This window comes from Mobula birostris, chromosome 4 (assembly GCF_030028105.1).
Source record: "Mobula birostris isolate sMobBir1 chromosome 4, sMobBir1.hap1, whole genome shotgun sequence".
Lineage (NCBI taxonomy): Eukaryota > Metazoa > Chordata > Chondrichthyes > Myliobatiformes > Myliobatidae > Mobula > Mobula birostris.
Genome location: NC_092373.1, coordinates 87,578,806 through 87,595,650, shown reverse-complemented (window position 1 = coordinate 87,595,650; position 16,845 = coordinate 87,578,806). Strand labels below are relative to the sequence as shown.

Here is a 16,845-nt window from a genome sequence, read left to right as displayed (position 1 = left end):
CTAATATTCTCATTATACAATTTCTACACTAGGGACATTGGAATAGAGCTCACAGGATAAAAAGATGCTCTTTAGTATCAGTAGTTACTTCATTTTTGATTAGATTTTATATATTTATTTTAATTGACAGATGTTGAACATATAACAGTACAGCAGCAAAACAGGCTATTTGGCTCCTAAACACAATGCTAAATTAAACCAAATCTCTTGGTCCATATCCCTCCATTCCATTCCCTGCACATTTACCTCTCTTTCAAAAACATCTCTAAAAGTGCCACTATCATTTCTGCTTCACCACCTCCACCTCTGGCAGTGTGTTCCAGTGGGCAGCCACTCACTGTGTAAAAATCCTTCTCACATATCTTCTTTAAACTTTATTCCTCATATCTTAAATGTCTAATACTCGGCAAATCTTTCCTGGGAGAAAGATTCTGACTGTCTACACTATCTATGCCTGTCAAAATTTCATAAACCCCTGTCATGTCTCCCTTCAGCACCAGCACTACAGAGAAAGGAGGAAGTTTCTCCTTGGAGCTCATGCTCTCTAATCCAGGCAGCATCCTAGTAAACCTCTTCTGCGCCCTTCCCTAATCCTCCACATCTTTCTTGCAATGGGGTGATGCAAATTGCACACAGTACTCCAAGTAAGGCATAAGCAAAATTTTATATAGCTATATAAGACTTCCTTACTCTTATACTCAATGCATTGAGCAATGAAGGCAAGCATGCCTTATCTACTTATCTATTCACATGACCACTTTCAAACAATCTAGCTCGGCTCATACACCTCTCTCCTTATAGTCATTACAGTGTAATAGGCTCAATTAAAGGCCCCACCCTGATATCTCATTGGGTGCTATCAACAATGGTGCTCAGTGTTATCAAAGAAGCTTTGATCCCCTGATTCATCTTGCTTCATCTGCCAGAGTTGACCTCAAGTTACCTTAAATGAAGGAAGTGGACAATCTTCAACCAGGTTATCCACCCCGAACACTACTCAGCACAACTTTGTGGAAAATATTGATAAGGACGCCAATGAGGCTAAGGTTTGGACCTGGTAATGCAGCCATCAGTGGCCTGCCCATCAACTCTAACCTTCAATAGCATGCTGCTGGAGGATACCCGATGCTTAAGGAGCCAACTAGAATGAATGAACAGATCCTGGAACATCTCAAAAGACAGGTCAAGAACTTTTCTACTGATTTGTTTTCTTATCAGTTTGGGGTTACACTAATAATACCCTGTGTCTCTTGACTTGACATAAGTCCCAGCTCCTGCTCTGGTAGATCCGTGTTTCTGTGACCCACCTCCTGCAGTTGACGATTCTGTCCTTCCATCTCCAAATGCCTCAGCTTCAGATTCCCCTGCGATTTCTGCATGGACTGCACACGCTCGACCAAGGCATTGTTCTTCTTCTTGGTGTCTGCAAGACCCTGGCAGATAGTGTCTAGTCGTTCCTGGAACAAAGGAAGAAGCATTCATATGACAGAAGTATACACACTGACATAGGGATAGAGGGAGGGAGGGGGAGGAAATTACCAGAAGTTGGAGAATTCTATTGCCCCCTCCCTCAGTCGCCTATCACCTCCCTCATGGTTCCGCCTCCTTCTACTACCCATTGTGTTTTCCCCTATTCTTTCTTCACCTTTCCTGCCTATCACCTCCCTGCTTCCCCTCCCTGACCCCTTTATCTTTCCCGTTACTGGTTTTTCACCTGGAACCTACCAGCCTTCTCCTTCCCACCCTCCCCCCACCTTCTTTATAGGGCCTCTGCCCCTTCCCTCTACAGTCCTGACGAAGGGTTCCAGCCCGAAATGTCGACTGATTGTTTCCACAGGTGCTGCCCGACCTGTTGAGTTCCTCCAGCGTGTTGTGAGTGTTGCTTTGACCCCAGCATCTGCAGATTATTTTGTGTAAATGATCCCAACAGACTCACAGGTGAAGTGTCGTCTCACCTGGGAGGAATGTTTAGGGCCCTGAATGGTAATGAGGGAGGAGGAGTAGGGGCAAGTTTAGCACTTCTTTCGCTTGCAAGGGTGAGTGACAGGAGGGTGATCAGTGGGGAGAGATAAGGTTCCTCTTGTCCTCACCTACCACCCCACCAGTCTCCGCGTCCAGCACATAATTCTCTGAAACTTCCGCCACCTTCAACAGGATCCCACCTCTAAGCACATCTTTCCCTCCTCCCCACTTTCTGCTTTCCACAGGGATCACTCCCTACGCAACTCCCTTGTCTATTTGATCTTCCTCCTGGCACTTATACTTGCAAGTGGAACAAGTGCTACACCTGCCCCTACACCTCCTCCCTCGTTACCATTCAGGGTCCTAAACAGTCCTTCCAAGTCAGGTGACACTTCTCCTGTGAGTCTGTTGGAGTCATGTACTGTGTCCGGTGCTCCCACTGCAGCCTCCTATACATTGCTGAGACCCGACACAGATTGGGAGATCACCTCACTAAACACCCACGCTCCATCTGCCAGAAGAATTGGGATCTCTCAGTGGCCACCCATTTTAATTCCACTTCCCATTCCCATTCCGACATGTCATCATGATGACTCCTCCACCGTCGGGATTGAGGCCACACTTAGGTTGGAGGAGCTTCCAACCTGATGGCATGAGCATCGATTTCTCAAACTTCTGGTAATGTCCCCCAATTGCTCCTCTTCCCCATTTCCCATCTACTTTTCCCTCTCTCACCTCATCTCCTTGCCCACCCGTTGCCTTCCTCCGGTGCTTCTCCCCACTTTTCTTTCTCCATGGCCTTCTGTTTCTTTCACCAATCAACTTCCCAGCTCTTTACTTCATCCCTCCACCGCACCCCCCCCCTCCCCCGGTTTCACCTATCGCCTGGTGGCTCTCTCTCTCCTCCCCCTACCTCAGCTTTTTTTCTCCAGTCCTGCTGAAGGGTTTCAGCCAGAAACGTTGACTGTACTTTTTGCCATAGATTCTGCCGGGCCTACTGAGTTCCTCCAGCACTTTGTGTATGTTTCTATTATATCCTTCTGTTCTTTTCTCTTCTGTGCATTTATCCATTCTCCACTTAAATTGCTCGTAACTTCTGCAACTCCATGTGGTAATTCTGCACTATGGTATGAAATTTCTCCTGAAATTCTTCATGCATTTATCAGTGATTTTCCTATACTTAGGGCCTTTAGATTTTGAAATTCTTCTTAAGCAGAAATATTTTATCTGAATTTAGCCTATCAAACTCCAATAAATTAAAAAAAATTCTATTCTCCGTACGCAGCAAAGCAACTGCAGATAAGCATCGAGAACCTCAGCTATTCCTGAGTTGCGAGTAGGCACATACAAAGCATTTTTAAAGAGAACTTGGGTGGAATCTCCATAGCCACTAACCTGGTGTTACCAGCCATTATAATGACATTGCCTCGCCTACCCAGCCTTTCTCTGCTTTATTCTGTAAACTACAAACTGACCTTGTTACTGGATGTAATCATGTTTCGAAAGCTTTTTCATAACCTTTTGCATGGGACCTGAATGAGTGCTTAATCTGGCAATATTTTAGCACATAAGTAAAGGATGAAGTCTGATTTCTAGGCTAATCTCTTCCCCGACTTATGGTCATGGGACAAAGTGAAAAATTAAGAGGTAACCTATTTATAAAACACTCTGGTTTCTGGATGCTGTTTGCATTTCATCTGTCTAATGCTACACCACTGGGAGATTTGTAAACTGCATCAACACAAGTTATTTTATATCAAGAGTCTTCAAGTCTAGGAGATTTCTGTTATATGCCACCTATGTTTTCATTGTTCCTTTGGATACACTGAAAAAATATGGAATTCCATCAGCTCCCCAAATTCCTAATATCAGGACCTTTGTCATTGCTCAACTCATTCAAGACTTCATGGTCTTCAAGTTATTTGCTATTTATCTGCCTGCCTCCTTCTCTCTCTTCCCCCCACACCCCCTGCCCTATCTCTCTTCCCCCTTCAATCACCCCATTTTCCCCTCATCTCTCAATCAGAAATATCAGAATGAGTTTCTGCATTGGAAACTGGGACCACCACAATTGAGAATGAAGAATGATGAATCTGTTTGCAAGAGTTGCATTATGTTGGAACCAGCACTCTATATCAGACAAGTTGGATTGTTGGTTTATCCATGGAGCTACTATATCTGGAGCAATGCAATGCCGAGAAAGCTGCACTATGCTGGAAGATAGTCCTTAAATTTAATCTCACAAAGCTGCTTATTTTAGCACTCAATGAATAACAATGTAGTTTGGAGGGAGTGGGATACAATGGCAACCATTTGTGCTGCTCTGGAAATTTGACCCAGCTTTTGTTGATGTGAGTTGCACTTTTATGTTTGAGATCATTTCCACATCAGATACCCGACATTTACCGCTTTCAAACACTATGTGTTCCACACCACTGAAACCTTGCAGCCCTGGTGCAGAGCCCAAAATTATAAATGAACCCTGTCCTTGTCTTTTACATTGTTCACCTTGCCAATTGGATGGATGTACCTGATTTGGAATTACTAAAACAGATTGGTAGGTCCTTTACATATTGCTGTGTGCAGGAATTCCGCATGTGAAAATTGACTGTAACAGTGACCATATTTGTTTGTTGTATAGAATTTGCACATAAAGATGCTACACTGATCCAAATCTCTGTTGTATTTTGTGCCTCATTCCATAATAATGATTTTCAGTCTGCAAATAGATGAAATTACAAAGTGATACATGTGGATTATGCTGCCGTCATGTGCCCAAAGGATTCCATGTCCTCTTGCACTCATGGCTACCACGTTTTTGTACCAAAAGTAGAAAATGTTGGTGACTATCTTCTCACACACAATTCAGCAACAGTGGTCTTATGGTTCACTCTTCTCTCCCACCAGATTCCTTCTTCTACAGTCCTTTACCTTTCCCATCCACTTGGTTTCACCTAACACCTTCTAGCTAACCTCCTTCCCCTCCCCCTCCCCCCACCTTTTTATTCTGATGTCTTCTCCCTTTCATTTCAGTCCTGATGAAGGGCATGCTGCTTCTAAAACCCACGTTCACTCCCATACCGCCTTTCCAATCACTCTCGGATGCTGTCCTGTCTATTAAAAGTGCACAGTTAGGCATATCACAACTCTCAGTACATTGGACTTCTGCCAACATAAACACACTAAGAGCTCTCTCCTGGAGATAACAGCAGAAGGATCAGACTCAGCTTTGCACAGTATCACACACACTGTCAGACTGTACTATAAGCTGCTGTCTATCCCCACTTCAAAAGGCTCAGTGTGGCTGCACTCCCACAACTTCAGGGTAACTTCACTTTGCCGGCTGCAATTTGTTTTCCATCACCATCAAGCTACTACCTCTGACTTCCGCTTTCGGCTGTCATCCTTGCCCGTGTGTGCTGGCATCGATGTGTGCAGTAATTTCAGTGGCATTGCCTCATTGTGCCTGATTGAAACTCTGTTTACTCCTGAGCTCACATGTTATGGGTTAGGCTCCTGAAACTTGTTCAAACCTCTGCCACAAATTAGCATCTGCTCTATGCCAGTGATGTGTCTTACACACTGTGGATGAGATACAGCCAAGTCAAGAACAAATATCAGAGACAGATGCACTGAAGAAGCAAGGAAAGATGGACCATTGCTTTGAGAAGCAGGGGAAAGGTTAAACAGACTGAAGGAGCAGGAAGCAATGAGCTGATGCACTGACACATAGTGATAGATGGTTCAGCACTGCAAGGTTGCAGGCAAAGATAGACAGAAACGCTGAGATGGATAGATACACAGTAGAACACGAAGAACTTGCAAGATATTTCAAAGGAGCAGGGACAATGGATAGATACACCAAGGAAGCAGTAACAGATAAATGGTGACTAAAGATTGGGAGATAGAGGTTAAGCTTTAATATAGATACAAATTTTAAATTGAGACTCTAAGCTAACAAAGGGCAAATGAGGCAACTATTTTTTTCAGAGCATCAGCTCTCTGTTCACAATGTCCATCCCAAACACTCAGATGGATGCCATTTTAAGTCTCCTTCTCATAACAAACTGTCTGCCCTTGAGACCCAATGCAAATGAGAAGAACAACATTTGTTATGGATATTCACTGCCGGGGGGTGGGGGGGGCTTTCTATTTTTTGCCAATCTCAGCTTTCTAACATAGTAGTGAAATCCATAGGATTGATTTGAGTAAGATGAACTTCCAACCAATATTCTTTATTCAGCTTTTTTTCATAAACCTTCAGTCTTCAGTTCCTAATGAAAATAGAAAGCAATGATACATCTGAAGTTAAAAGGACAGTTTCGCAAACAAGCACTGTCCGTAAAGCGCAGGAGACTGGCTCAAAGCTCCTGGGCTGATTTTTCAAAAGTTGCAGTGTAAGACAATGGAATCATTTAATTGGGCTTGCTTCAACCAAGATAACATGGCTGAGTTATTTAGCTCAAGGAAACCTGCAGACCAGATTGACACTATCACTTAGCACATCAAATAGCTGACCTGTTAAAAGTTGGAAAGTTTGTGTGCTCAGAGAGTCTGCTTTACAACACTAACTGTGGGATGCTTGGAACATTGTCTGCAGAAGCTCTTAGACCATTTGCATAAAAATATATTTGAAAAACTATCAAGTAGAAGAAAAACACTATAAATGTAGTGAGTAGACAGCCTTATTATGAATGGTTCAGGAATATTAAGAAGAATGACAGAAACACAAGGTGAACTAGAATCTGTTCCTCTGTCTTCGATTTCTGTGATGGATGATTTGTAGCTTTGTCTTTTTAGCTTATAGGAGCTGTAATGGGTTTTGGAAATTCTTTGTGTTTTAGAAATCCTTTGTAATTTGGAAATTTTTTTGTTGGAAAATCACTGTGAGTTTTCAATGTGTTTTCAGAATTTTGTCTGGATTTAAATGAGTATCACTAAAAATAAATGAGCAGTTTTTAAAACTACATTATTAACTGGAAGTAACTCCTCTTTGGTGGTGGTGGGGGTGGGGAGCCACCCTCAGATAGTGGGTATTGGCAGCTAATCTTGCCATGGAGGACAAACACAGAAGTGAGCTAGTCTTTGAAGATTGGGTGGTTACAGTGTATCCTCCCTTTAGTGAGGGGAGCCATAGATGTCCATATTGGATGGGGTTTAATGTCTTCACCTGGGTTTAGCCAACCAAATACAATACATATTCTGCCTGTATAGTCCACAACCCAATAGTATAATCAATGAATTTTCAGCTTTAAGTAGCCTCCCCTTTCCGCCCTCTCCCTCTCAACTCTCTTTCTCTCTCTCTACTCTCTCTCTCCCCTCCCCTCACCCCAAACACACACACACACCAATTCCAGTCCTCTCATTTTTATTTCCTTTCCTATATGCCCAATTTCAGCCTACATCACCCATTTTGACCCCCCCAGTTCCATCCATTTACCACCCACACATTTCACTTGCCAAATCTCCTTCCTCATTCAATTCCATCTGTCTGTCATTCCTCCTTTCATTGTTCCCACTTGCTGTCCATAAGGAGTTTGTACATTATCTCCGTGATCATCTGGGTTTCCTCTGGGTGCTCTGGTTTCCTCCCACAGTCCAAAGACATACCAGTGGGTGGGTTAATTGGTCATTATAAAGAGTCCTGTGATTAGGCTTGGATTAAATTGTGGGTTGCTGGTTTGTCATTGATTCTATTGCACTTCTTTGTTCTACTGTAAATGCCAACAAGAAAATTAATCTCAGTGTAGTACATGGTGACATATAAATTGACCTTGGAATCTGGACCTTGATTGAAGTCAAGACTGGCTTTGATTTTCAAAATAGAATTAAGATACAAATGCATCCATCTTTCGGTGTGTTCTACACCTCTAACATTTCCTTAATAGTATGTGTCTGAAACTAGTGAACAATGGTTTAAGATCAAGGGCAAGATGATGAGAAGGAATCTGAGGAAAAACCTTTTCACCCAAAGTCGTGGAAATCTGGAACTACCTGCCTGAGTGTGTGGTTTAGGCAGATCTATTCACAACATCTATGTGTCTGGACAAACATATGCACCACTCACAAGTAGCTTGAAGCACTGGAAGGGCCTATTCCATGCTATATTTCAGTAAGTAAATAAAACTTCCCCTCTTTATCAAATTCCAGCACTAGTGGCCTCTACATCACTCCCCACCCTCACCCCACTATCTCCAACTTCACTTTCCTCTCCAACACTCTGACTCATCCACACCATTCTAATCAGCCTTCATCTATCATCTGCCTGTCTCTGCCTCGAACTCCACCTCCATCTCCCCACCTGACTTTTTCTGCTCATCATTCCTCACTCCTCTTCACCTACTAGTCCCTCTCTCATCCCCTCCCTCTCTCCTCTTTATATTGACAATTCCCTTCTCAGCTGTGATGAAAGGTTTCAACCTGAAATGTCATCAATTCCTTTTCCCACCACAGATGTTGCTTGAATCACTGAATTCTTCCAACAGTTCGATTTTTGCTCTGAGATTTACCAGTTATATTTACAGAGTTTGTGCTAAATGTGACCCTTAGTACATTGAAATATCCAAAAGTGTTAAGTTTGAAACACTCAATATTTGGTCCTACTGTTGGATTTTACGCAATGCCAGTTGTCTTCACATGAGTGAAGGTTGTGTGAGTCATCAAAATAATTGGATACAGCTGGTGTTTGTTGTCCTGGTTTTCCCATTCTCAGTTTCTGGATCTTCTCTAAGCTTGGAGCTCTGAAACTGGCCACCAGCCATTTCAAAAAATATCCAAGAAGAATTGGATTAGCTTTGGTGCTGGCACGGGGACACAATTAGTATTAGGAGCCTGGAAACAAAGACATTTCTTGAGAGAGATTTTGTCCATCTATTTGGCCATTAATGACAGAGTCCAAATGGGTAGCTGCCAAACAGGGGTAAACAATAAATGGTGAACAAAAGATGCTTTTATTGTTGGATTCTAAACCATTGTCTAACTATTATGCTGACATGAATTCCATGTGGGAATTAATCAATTTCCTCCTATATTGAGACATCTACATCACCTTAAGAGTTCACAAGTAACCCAGTGCTCTACTAAGCTGCATGCTTCAAGTGGAGCAGATGGAATCAAGGATACATCAATCTGATTTTCTCTTCATTTCCGTGCTAGGAACTGACTCAGAGGTTGGTCATTTACCCAAGAATAGAACAAGACTTTGTAGATATCCGTTCAGGCAGTCACAGTGTTGTAGTGAGGTTCTGTATGGACGCACACCCTTGGGCCCACTGACTTGTGCCAATCAACATACACCCAATTTTTCACTATAATACTACTGTAATCCATTTTATTCTCCTGTGTGGTGTCTATGATACTCAAATAAGTGGCCCAAAGTTGCATTAAACACTGCCAATGGTTTAAGTCCATTTCTAGAATGACTTTAAGATTCAATGGGATTATTCAATAAAATGGAACAATCATGAACTGTTTCTGGGATCTACGATTGTAAATAGGAAATTGATTGTTTACTTCACAATTCTTCAGATTAGCAGCAGTGCACTTTTTTAACAAAATAAACTTTATTCATGTTCCCTCAACCCTCTCCCTCCTCTCCACTTGAACAGTCACCTGTGTAGTTAAAGATATTTGTCCTCCAATAAGAATTGATCATATTGGAAATACTCAGTAGGTCAGGCTGCAACAGATAGAGAACTAGAGCTGACATTTCAGGCTAAAGTAATTATGTTTCTTCATGAATGTTGTCTAGAACCTGCATTTTTTTCACATTTACATCTGCAGTACTATGCCTTTATGTTGATCATGTTAAGCCTGGTCTGACGCTCAAACTTGACTAGCAAGAATACCAAGTTTTATTTCTACTGTGCCTATAACAGAGAAAGCACCCACTGGCTTTATACAGTGGCATTATTCAGTACAAATCTAATGCTGAGCTACAAAAAGGGAAGCAGTGCTCGGTCAAAGAGGTGTGTTATCTTACTGGTGGAGAGTAATCTGGACAGGTGTAGATCCAGAACTGAAGGCCCAGGAGGTATCTGCGGTGGAGTGAAGAAAAGTCAAGGCAACCATTGATAATGCGAGGAATGTATCTTTTGGCGAGTTGGAGGATGAGTTTATGGAGATTGGGAGAATGAGTCTGTGGGTGGATGATAACAGGAGGAAGATAGTCCTAACATCCAAGTAAAATTGAAAACGTCTGGTATAGATCAGGCTGGTATAAATTAAGCAGGATGTTGGGGGTCACAGGAGGCAAGAATGTTTCAGACACGTGTAGATTATGAAGGATGGGAGTCAGCTAAATGAGCATTGGAATAATTAATTCTGAAGATAAACACATGGAATCATTCCATTCTAAAAGAGGAGTAAACACATTGCAGCTTCACTCTTAGCTGAGGAACTTACTTGAAGTACTCGTCGGTCTTGTTCGCTGGAGGTTAGGGCTTTCTGAAGGTGGGAAATCCTGTCTTGCAGTAATGTACTGCCAGCACTTTTGTCTGAGAGAGTCAACGACAAACTCTGTACTTTGTCCTTGAGACTGTTCTCGCTTTCTTCTGTCTTAGTCAGCGTCATTGACAGACGATCCACAGAGAGCTGGAGGGCAGCAGCCTTTGTCTCACTGTCAGCCACCTGCCGCTGAAGCATCTTGATTCGGTCCTGGAGGACCTGTGCCTCAGTTTCACGGTCATTCAAGGTCAGCAGCCCTCGCTGCAGCTCCCCCTCCAGGGAGTGGCGTAGCAGCTCCAGCTTGGTGACACGGCTCTCAGATGCCTCTAGCGCGTCTTTCAACTTTCGCTTGTCGGCCTCCCGCTTTGCTTCATTTACTTTCATCCTATTGATCTTCTCCTGCAGGAAAAGACAGTCATAAAACTCCAGACAAGCACACATACATCACAAAACTGTAGGTTATGTGAAGACATGTTCAAGGCTAATATGACCATCATTGCAAACTCCTCCTGTGACCTTCTTCATTTTGTTCTGGAAGCAGTGATTGTGGGCTCCCTAACTCCCTCCTTGCTGCTATTGCCAATCTTGGCCTTGAGTCAAGAGAAGCATTATTATCCAGTCTGAATTTCCTATTTGTGAATCCTCAGAATGATAAATAATGAAAGGAACTTTATTGGAGGGATAGGAAGGTAGGCAGAGGGGGTGACATGGCTCTGCTGGTAAAGAATGGCATCAAATCAGTGGAAAGATGTGACATAGGATCGGAAGATGTTGAATCCTTATGGGTTGAGTTAAGAAACTGCAAGAGTACAAGGACCCTGATGGTTGATATATACAGGCCTCCCAATAGTAGCTGAGATGTGGACCACAGATTACAACAGGAAATTGAAAAGACGTGTCTAAAGAACAATGTTACGATAGTCATGGGAGATTTTAACATGCAGGTCGATTGGGAAAATTAGGTTGGTAATGAATCTCAAGAGAGTGAGTCCGTTGAATGCCTATGAGATGGCTTTTTAGAGCAGTTTGTCATTGAGCCTATGAGTGGATCAGCTATACTGGATTGGGTGTTATGTAATGAACCGGAGGCGAATAGGGAGTTTAAGGTAAAAGAGACCTTAGGAAACATGATCACAATATGAGTGAGTTCAACTTGAAACTTGATGGGGAGAAAGTAAAAGTCTGACATAGCAGTATTTCAGAGGAGTAAAGGAAATTATACTGGTATGAGAGAAGAGTTAGCCAAAGTAAATTGGAAGGAGCTGCTGGCAGGGATAACAGCAGAGCAGCAATGGTGTGAGTATTGGGGAAAAATGTGGAAGGTGCAGGACAGATGTATTACTCAAATACTCAAATGTTAAAATAGTACAACCGTGGCTGACAAGGGAAGTCAAAGCTAATGTAAAACCAAACAAGAGGGCATACAACAAAGCAAAAATTAGTGGGAAGATAAGAGCAGAGTGCCAGATGTTGAAGAATGTGAGGGAAGAGAAGTGAGTGCAGTTACTATTACAAGGGAGAAGGTGCTCAAAAAGCTGAAAGACCTAAGGGTACATAAGTCCCCCAGACCAGGTGAACTGCACCCTAGTGTTCTGAAAGAGGAAGCCGTAGAGATTGTGGAGACATTGGTAGTGATCTTTCAAAAATCATTGGACTCTGGCATTTTGCCAGAGGACTGGAAAATTGCAAATGTCACTCCACTCTTTAAGAAAAGATGAAGGCAGCAGAAAGGAAAAAGACCAGCAGGACTGACCTCAGTGGTTGGGAAGATGTTGGAATCAATTGCTAAAGATGAGGCCATGGAGTACTTGTGACACAGGTCAAGATAGGACAAAGTCAGCATGGTTTCCTGCAGGGAAAATCCTGCCTGATGAACCTGTTGGAATTTTTTGAGGAGATTACAAGTAGGATAGATAAAGGGGATGTAGTAGATGTTGTATATTTGGACTTTCAGAAGACCTTTGACAAGGTGCCACACATCAGGCTGCTTACCAAGTTAAGAGCCCATGGTATGACAGGGTTAGAGCATTGGCTGATTGGTAGGAGGCAACAAGTGGGAATGAAAGGATCCTTTTCTGGTTGGCTGCCAGTGACTAGTGGTGTTCCGCAGGGGTCGGTGTTGGGGCCACTTCTTTTTATGTTGTAAATAAGTGTTTTTTAGATGAAGGAATAGGTTGCTTTGTTGCCAAGTTTGCAGATGATACAAGGATTGGTGGAAGGGCAGGTAGTGTTGAGGAAACAGGTAGGATGCAGAAGGACTTAGACAGATTAGGATAATGGGGAAGAGTGGCAAATGAAGTACAATGTTGGAACATGCATTGTCATGCACCTTGGTAGGAGAAACTAATGTGCAGGCTATTTTCTAAGCAGGGAGAAAATCCAAGAATCTGAGATGCAGAGGGACTTGGGAGTCCTCGTGCAGAACACCCTAAAGATTAACTTGCAGGTTGAGTTGGTGTTGAGGAAAGCAAATACAACGTTAGCATTCATTTGAAAAGGTCTAGAATAAAAGAGCAGGGATGTGATGCTGAGGCTTTATAAGGCACTGGTGAGGCCTCACCTTGAGTATTGTGAACAGTTTTGGCCTACTCATCTAAGAAAAGATGTGCTGGCATTGGAGCGAGTCCAGAGGCTGTTCACAGGGATGACTTCGGGAATGGAAGGGTTATTATATGAGGAACATTTGATAGCTCTGGGTCTGTACTTACTGGAATTTAGAAGACTGGGGCGCGGGGGGATCTTATTGAAACCTTTCGAATGTTGAAAGGTCTAGACAGAGTAGATGTGGAAAGGATGTTTCCCATAGTGGGGAAGTCTGGCACCAGAGGGCAAAGCCTCAGGATAGAGGGGCGTCCATTTAAAAAAGAGATGCCGGGAAATTTCTTTAGCCAGAGGGTAGTGAATTTGTGGAATATACTACAGACACTGTGGAGGCTAGGTTGTTGGGTGTATTGATAGGTTCATGTTTGGACCTGGTATGAAAGGTTATGGAGAGAAGGCCGGGGAATGTGGTTGAGGAGGGGAAAAAGGATCGGCCATGATTCAATGGTGGAGAAGACTTGATGTGCCAAATAGTCTTCTTCTGCTCCTATGTCTTGTGGTCTTATGGTCGTATGGAATTTGTGCCACATCACTGTGAGATATACTGCAGAACTACAGCAGTGAGCATTTGTAATTTTGACACAATGATTACTACTAAAAACCAGTTATAGTGGATGAAAACAATGTCATCATCTCATGTTCAACATACCATCTGTAATTGAGTGCATTGGCTTCTCTAGTTAGAGGAACCAACACACTTGATCACTGTTACAGCACCATCAAGAACAGTTAATGTGCCTTCCTACACTCGCACATTGTCAAATCTGATTGTCTGGCTGTACTTCCACACCCAGCACAGAGGCACAGACTGAAAACTGCAGCACTGATGGTGAGGGCCATGATGGTATAGTCAAAAGAGGATGCAGTGTTTACAGAATGATGTGGATGAGTGTGTGAATTCAAGAGCATACTGCATTTTTCCAAGCCAGATTCAGAGTCTTAGGGCTAGATCTGGTGTGTTCGGAACTGATGGTCCAGGATCATACAAGACACCCAGGTATGACCTATGAAGGCCATTGTGAGAGCAACCAGGCAACTCCATGTGAAATTAGAGACACAATCAGATGTACAGCACCTGTGGCAGGGTTTGCATGCACTTACTCCTTATAAGGCAACAGCTAACAGCATAAATGGCATGATGCTTCACTTTCTGATGAGCTCAAAGCCTCTTATGCATGTTTTGAAAGGGAGAATAACACTGCACTGTTCAGATCGCCAGAGCATCCAGTGACTTGATCAGTCTTGGATGCTGATGTTAAATACATCCTTCACAAGAGTCAGGCCCTGATGGTGTTCCTGGTGCGGGACTGAAGATCTGTGCTAACCAACTGGCTGGAACACTCGTTCAGGAAATCTTCAACCTCTCACTCCTGTGGTCTGAGGTTCCCACCTGCTTTAAAGGAATAGTGCTCAAGAAGGGCAGGGTAACCACTTCAACAACTAGTAGTATGCACATCTACTGTGATGCAGTGCTTGGAGCAGCTGGTGACAGCCAGAATAAACTCTTGCCTGAGCAAGGTCCTGAACCTGCTGCAATTCACCTACGGTTGCAACTGGTCCTCGGCAGATGCAATCTCACTGGCTTCCACTCTGCTTTGGAGCATTAGGCCACTTCAAAAGAGATGTCAGGCTGCTGTTTATTGATTACAATTTGCCATTCAATATGATCATCCCCTGACTGGGAGACCACAGAAAGTACAGATCAGTGATACCATCTCCTCGCTGACAATCGACATGGGCACATCCCAAGGATGTGTGCTTTTCCCTCTCTTCTACTCTCTTTACACTCATGACTGTGTGGCTAGACATTGTGTTTACATTGCTTCTAAATTCACAAATGACAGCACTGTTATCAGCAAAATCCAAATGGCAACAAGGAGACACACAGGAATGAGATAAATCAGCAGAGTTGAGTGGTATTGCAACAGCAACCTCACACTCAACATAAGGATTAGTGCAAATGGTCGGTCGATGGTCAGTACAATGCTCGTGGGAGCCTGTTTCTTTTTGCATCGCCCTATGACTCAATTATTTCAGTTTCCGATCCAAGCATTTCCATCAGCTTAACAACATGTCTTAGAAATGCAGCTGGAAGTAATTAAGAAGAAATGTTTTTTTCAATTAACCTAACTGCCAAATTTTCCTGATAAATGCCCTTGTTGAAAGTGATGCAAATTTAAAGGATTAACTTCATTATCTTAATTAATACATATTACCTTTGTAATTTGGGGAAAATGCTGAATATGCACAATTCCTGTAATAATCATTGATTTAAAATTTTCCTGTTTCAACTTTATATTCATTCAAAACTAATATTAATCTCTTTCTGATCATCTCTAGTACATCACAGCTACTTCCTATATCATTATTTAACTGACGATGTTGGTCCACACTGAAAACTTTCAAGTCAGTTGGACCTTCACAGAGAACAGTAAGACCCTGGACAGTGGCATGGACCAGAGGAGTGTAGGACTATAGTATACAGTTCCCTGAAAGTAGTGTTGCAGTTTGGGTGGTGAAGAAGGCTTTTGACATACTGGCCTTCATCAACTATGGCACTGAGTATAGATATTAGTATGTTATTTTGCAGTTGTGCAATGCATTGGTGAGGCTGCATTTGGAATATTGGAGATTTGGAATACTGGAATACTGGCATTTTGGAGATGCACAGTAGAGAGTATCCTGACTAGCTGCTTCATGGTGTGATATGGAAACAGCAATGCCCATGAATGGAAAAGCCCACAAGAAAATTATCACACATCCCAGTCCATCACAGGCAAAACCCTCTCCACAAATGAGCTCATCTACAAGGAGCACTGCCATAAGAAAGCAGCATTCAACATCAAGGACCAACGCCATCCAGGCCATACTCTCTTCTCAAGTCTTCACTCGGGTAGGAAGTATAGGAGCCTTAGGTTCCACACTACCAAGTTCAGGAACAGCAATCACTCTTCAACCATGAGGCTCTTGAACCAACATAGATTGCATAGCTTCACTCACCTCAACTCTGAACGAGTTTCGCAACTTATGAACTGACTTTCAAGGACTCTACAATTCGTGTTCTCAGTATAGGCAATCAAACTAATTAATTAATTAACCAATCAATCAATTTTTGTGCAGCTTGTCTTCTTTTTCACGTTAGTTGTTTGCTGCTTTTCATTGATTCTGAAACGAGAAAATCTGCCGATGCTGGAAATCCGAGCAACACACACAAAATGCTGGAGGAACTTAGCATCTATGAAAAGAAGTACAGTCGGTGTTTTGGGCCAAGCCCCTTCAGCAAGCTGGACTGGAGAAAGAAAGATGAGGAGCCAGAGTTAGGAAGGTGGGGGAAGGAGAGGGAGAAACACAAGGTGATAGGTGAAACCGGGAGGGGGAGGTGGAGGGAAAGGGGGTGAAGTAAAGAGCTGGGAAGTTGATTGGTGAGGGAGATAGAGAGCTGGAGAAGGGGCATCTATTAGGAGGACAGAGGGCCAAGGAAGGAAGAAAAGGGGGAGGAGCACCAGAAGAGGTGATGGGCAGGCAATCCGGTAATGCCCCCTCCTCCCACTTCACCATTCCCCATCTCCTTTTCCCTCTCTCTCACCTTATCTCCTTGCCTGCCCATCACTGCCCTCTGGTGCTCCTCCCCTTTTCTTTATTCCTTGGCCTTCTGTCCTCTCTTATTAGATTCACCCTTCCGCAGCCCTGTATCCCTTTCACTAATCAACTTCCCAGCTCTTTACTTCACCTCTCTCCCCCCCCCCACCCCCCGGTTTTACCTATCACCTTGTGTTTCTCACTCTCCTTCCCAAACCTTCCTAACTCTGGCTCCTCATCTTTTTCTCTCCAGTCCTG

At 43.1% G+C, this 16,845-nt stretch overlaps 1 protein-coding gene across 1 annotated transcript in view; it reads right to left on the bottom strand.

The window, feature by feature from the left end:
* LOC140196463 (uncharacterized) overlaps positions 1-16,845 on the bottom strand; it is a 388,255-nt gene that overhangs the window by 67,100 nt on the left and 304,310 nt on the right. The window contains exons 31-32 of the mRNA XM_072255725.1: positions 10,366-10,806; positions 1,308-1,457 (exon numbers count right to left, since the gene is read on the bottom strand). Coding sequence (XP_072111826.1) covers positions 1,308-1,457; positions 10,366-10,806 — 591 coding nt within the window. The remainder of the gene's footprint in view (positions 1-1,307; positions 1,458-10,365; positions 10,807-16,845) is intronic.